Here is a 3,383-nt window from a genome sequence, read left to right on the forward strand (position 1 = left end):
ATGCTGCTACACATGTGAGAAAAGACGATCATTTGTCAAGATAAAGTCTGGGAGCGAACCTTTTCAAAGAATCTGATGAACCTTGACATCTCTCCTATGTTCCATACATGGCACAAGGAATGGACTTGTGCCATCTCAAATTCCCCTAGAATTAGAGATGAGTTCCATTCAGAATAAGGAGATTCATGCAGATTCTGTATATGCATTACTTGGCAACGAAACATGTACTATTATCTTCATTCATTTACATTTTAAGAAAGGCATTATGTGCTCAGCAATCATCAATAGCTGTATTATTAAGCCAAGTTCCCTAGACTTTTATCTAGCAAACATATAATCAGGTACAAGAAACAAACCTATTACACAGAAATTAAACTTACGCAAACATTAGAACCACCACAATATTGCAAAAGTAATGATGTAAAAATACATGATAAGTTTTACTGTATTTATATAGCTACAAGAATACACCAAAAGGACCGTTTACACAGGGTTCTCATCTCCCATGTTATATGAGGACGTACTGTACATGCTCCATGTGAGAGTCGACACCAAAGACCCTTCGCTCTCCCTCAAAAAATTTGTACATTTCCTCTTCACAACTAGGAACAAGCTACCATCCAAGACCTCGCTAGCCCCCTTCTCTAGTGCAATTCTGGATCGGGAAAGGAATCCTCGTCTTCAGTTGCAATAGTGCTCTTCGCGTCTAACTCGGCATCTCTCACACTGCACTTTGCAACACCAGATGAATCGGCAGTTGCATTTCTCATCTATGTCCTTCACCATAGTTTGGTATCCTCGGCCACAGCACAGGATCTTGCAGCCGTCCATTCCCCAACTGGTCTTGTTGCACAGCCGCCCTTCCGTTCCCAGCACACCGAGCCTTGTTGAAATAATGTTGCGTCAACTTTTTAATCAAGCAATGTAAATTAAATCATATTCATATCTTTATAACAAGAAAAAACAGGTATTAGAGTGAAGATGCTATAACAATGTGTCATAATACATCGATGAAGCAACATAAATACACAAAAAAAAACTAAAACAGTAATAAGCAACTGAATACGAATTAAAACTCCAGAGAAACTAAACTTAAACGCTTGCGATGAAAACAAATATAATTCACGACCCAAGCACACGACAAAACCTCACTTTTCATTTCGGTTGCAGTAATCGGGCGACTCCTCGAGGTAGACGAGATCCCGGCGGCTCGGCTTCTTGAAGCCACGTTTCAGCGGCCGGAGTTTCTTCCTCTTCTTGCGGTTGACGTACCTGGAACATCAGGGCGAGTTAGCACAGGGAGCTGACGACGAGATGAGAGATGTGAGGCCATGGTATGATCCTCATCCAGATCTAACTTCCTTCCTCGAAGTAATCTAGTTTTTGTCTAGAAGCAAGTCTAGCCGGGCTATCATCCACAAAGCCCTAGCACTGTTTAATGGTTATCAATCGATAGAAATTCGTATCTTTCTGTGTCTTTGTTTTCAAGTGATTGATTACCTACTGCCGGCACGCATTCTTGCGTGACAGCAGTTAACAAAACACACAATGCTCAAGCAAAATATAAATCCTAACTACCCTAAAGCGTGCTATATTTAAAAAAAAAAAAAAAGGTACATTTGTCTTTTATCCGTACATAATAATTGATCAAAAGAAAAACAATGCGAAGGTTGGGATAACATAACATAAATATCAAATTACACTTTCTCTTCACCTGACGATGACAGCGCCCTCAAAGCGGTGCAGGAGAGAGTCCCCAATGCTCCTGAAGGCCCTCATGCGTCGCCAGCACACGCGCATACTGCAGGAACCCGACACGCCGTGGCACTTGCACAGTATCTCCATCTCTGATCTGATGGCCTGAGGAGAGAAGGTCGGTGTGTATGAGCTGCTGTTCGGAAAACCCTTGTCTTTTATGATACTAACAGTGTTTTTGTGGTCAAAAAGCGATCATCTTTGTTTCTAAATGTGTAACCTCAAACGGTATTTTTTTTCGCTATAAATCTCATTCCTTTAGCATGGTTCCTAGCATGTACTCTATCTTTTCGTTAAACTGTCTCTGAAATACCAACTCGTATAGATATAATAAAAAAGTGAAAACAAAGCCTTATCAAGAATTATAGCCTTGGCTATTGCTATAAAATGCAATCTCCTTTTAGCCCACACTGCTATCGTCCCTTTTACAACGTGACGTTTACCTTTAAGGCCACACAACTCGACGTGTTACTCCCGAGGACTAAATCTTTCTCTCCTCTCTCAGAATCTTTCTCCCCTCCGTACCTTTCCTAGTTTACTTCTAACTGACTGTCATTCGCTAATTAAATCCTTAGATGACATTCACTCTTAACCCTCAATAAGGCATTCATTATTCGAAACCTTATACAATATTCCTTATTTTACTCATTTTAAGACACCATACTACCGTCTCATGCATTCACTTCATTCTAATCCTCAGCCGATGCTCACTATTTCACTCCTTATAGGATATTCACTCACCCTCCTTCCAGCCTCATTGTTGTGGAGGTTCATGAGGCCTTCCGCGCTGTTCCGGGACTCCCTTGCGTCCACAAACTCCTTGCTGAAGTTCTCCCCGAAGGTGAGGTCCTCCGAGCACCCTCCCCACTCCCACCTGAGGAAGGGGTATCATACGCATTATCTACATATTCATTAACTCTCTTATTTTCATCATTTGCTATATTTCAGACCCGTTTATTCACATGGTTGCTTATGTAGTGCGAAATGTTTTTGTTCAGATGTTATCTGTCTCAGTCTGTATAATATGTGGTCCTTCCTATGATGCTTGGGAGAAAAACAATAAAGGATGCCTGTGCCCACACGTGTGTGTGTGTGTGTGTGTGTGTGTGTGTGTGTGTGTGTGTGTGTGTGTGTGTGTGTGTGTGTGTGTGTGTGTGTGTGTGTGTGTGTGTGTGTGTGTGTGTGTGTGTTTCGATGAGTATGTAACCGCAAGATGCCCGAAGCGCAACTCCTAGCTGCATCATCGCGGAGACTGCCCACCGCGCCCACATAACAGAAGAGGAGTGTGTGTGTGGGCGGAGGGTCGAATGACACGAGCGCTCACCTGCCGCGGTTCGGGCGTTGTCGAATCCTCTCGTCGCAGCCGCACTCGGTGAGCTCCCCGCGGCTGCAAGCTCGGGTCACCGCATACGCTACACCTGCAGCCGATATGCCGTACACGTAGGCCTTCTCGCGGCTCTCTGGGGGGACAGTGTGAGCTTCAGCCTCAGGAATCAAGGAGCGAAACAAGACTTATAGCTATTTTTCAACTAACTAGAATCTTCTGTTGGTGTTGTTTACTGCAGTGGTAATTCCACTTCTAACAATGGCTCCCCCAGCTATTCTTCATCACCATATAAGAGGAGAAA

At 43.3% G+C, this 3,383-nt stretch overlaps 1 protein-coding gene across 1 annotated transcript in view; it reads right to left on the reverse strand.

Moving 5' to 3' along the window:
* Positions 1-434: 434 nt before the first annotated feature.
* LOC122260217 (protein Wnt-5a) overlaps positions 435-3,383 on the reverse strand; it is a 112,330-nt gene continuing 109,381 nt past the window's right edge. The window contains exons 6-10 of the mRNA XM_043027389.2: positions 3,080-3,215; positions 2,497-2,629; positions 1,715-1,860; positions 1,153-1,272; positions 435-883 (exon numbers count right to left, since the gene is read on the reverse strand). Coding sequence (XP_042883323.2) covers positions 682-883; positions 1,153-1,272; positions 1,715-1,860; positions 2,497-2,629; positions 3,080-3,215 — 737 coding nt within the window. The 3' untranslated portion in view covers positions 435-681. The remainder of the gene's footprint in view (positions 884-1,152; positions 1,273-1,714; positions 1,861-2,496; positions 2,630-3,079; positions 3,216-3,383) is intronic.

Source organism: Penaeus japonicus, unplaced genomic scaffold (genome assembly GCF_977035675.1).
Source record: "Penaeus japonicus unplaced genomic scaffold, GWHDUDI00000001_assembly GWHDUDI00000014, whole genome shotgun sequence".
In the NCBI taxonomy this organism is placed as follows: domain Eukaryota; kingdom Metazoa; phylum Arthropoda; class Malacostraca; order Decapoda; family Penaeidae; genus Penaeus; species Penaeus japonicus.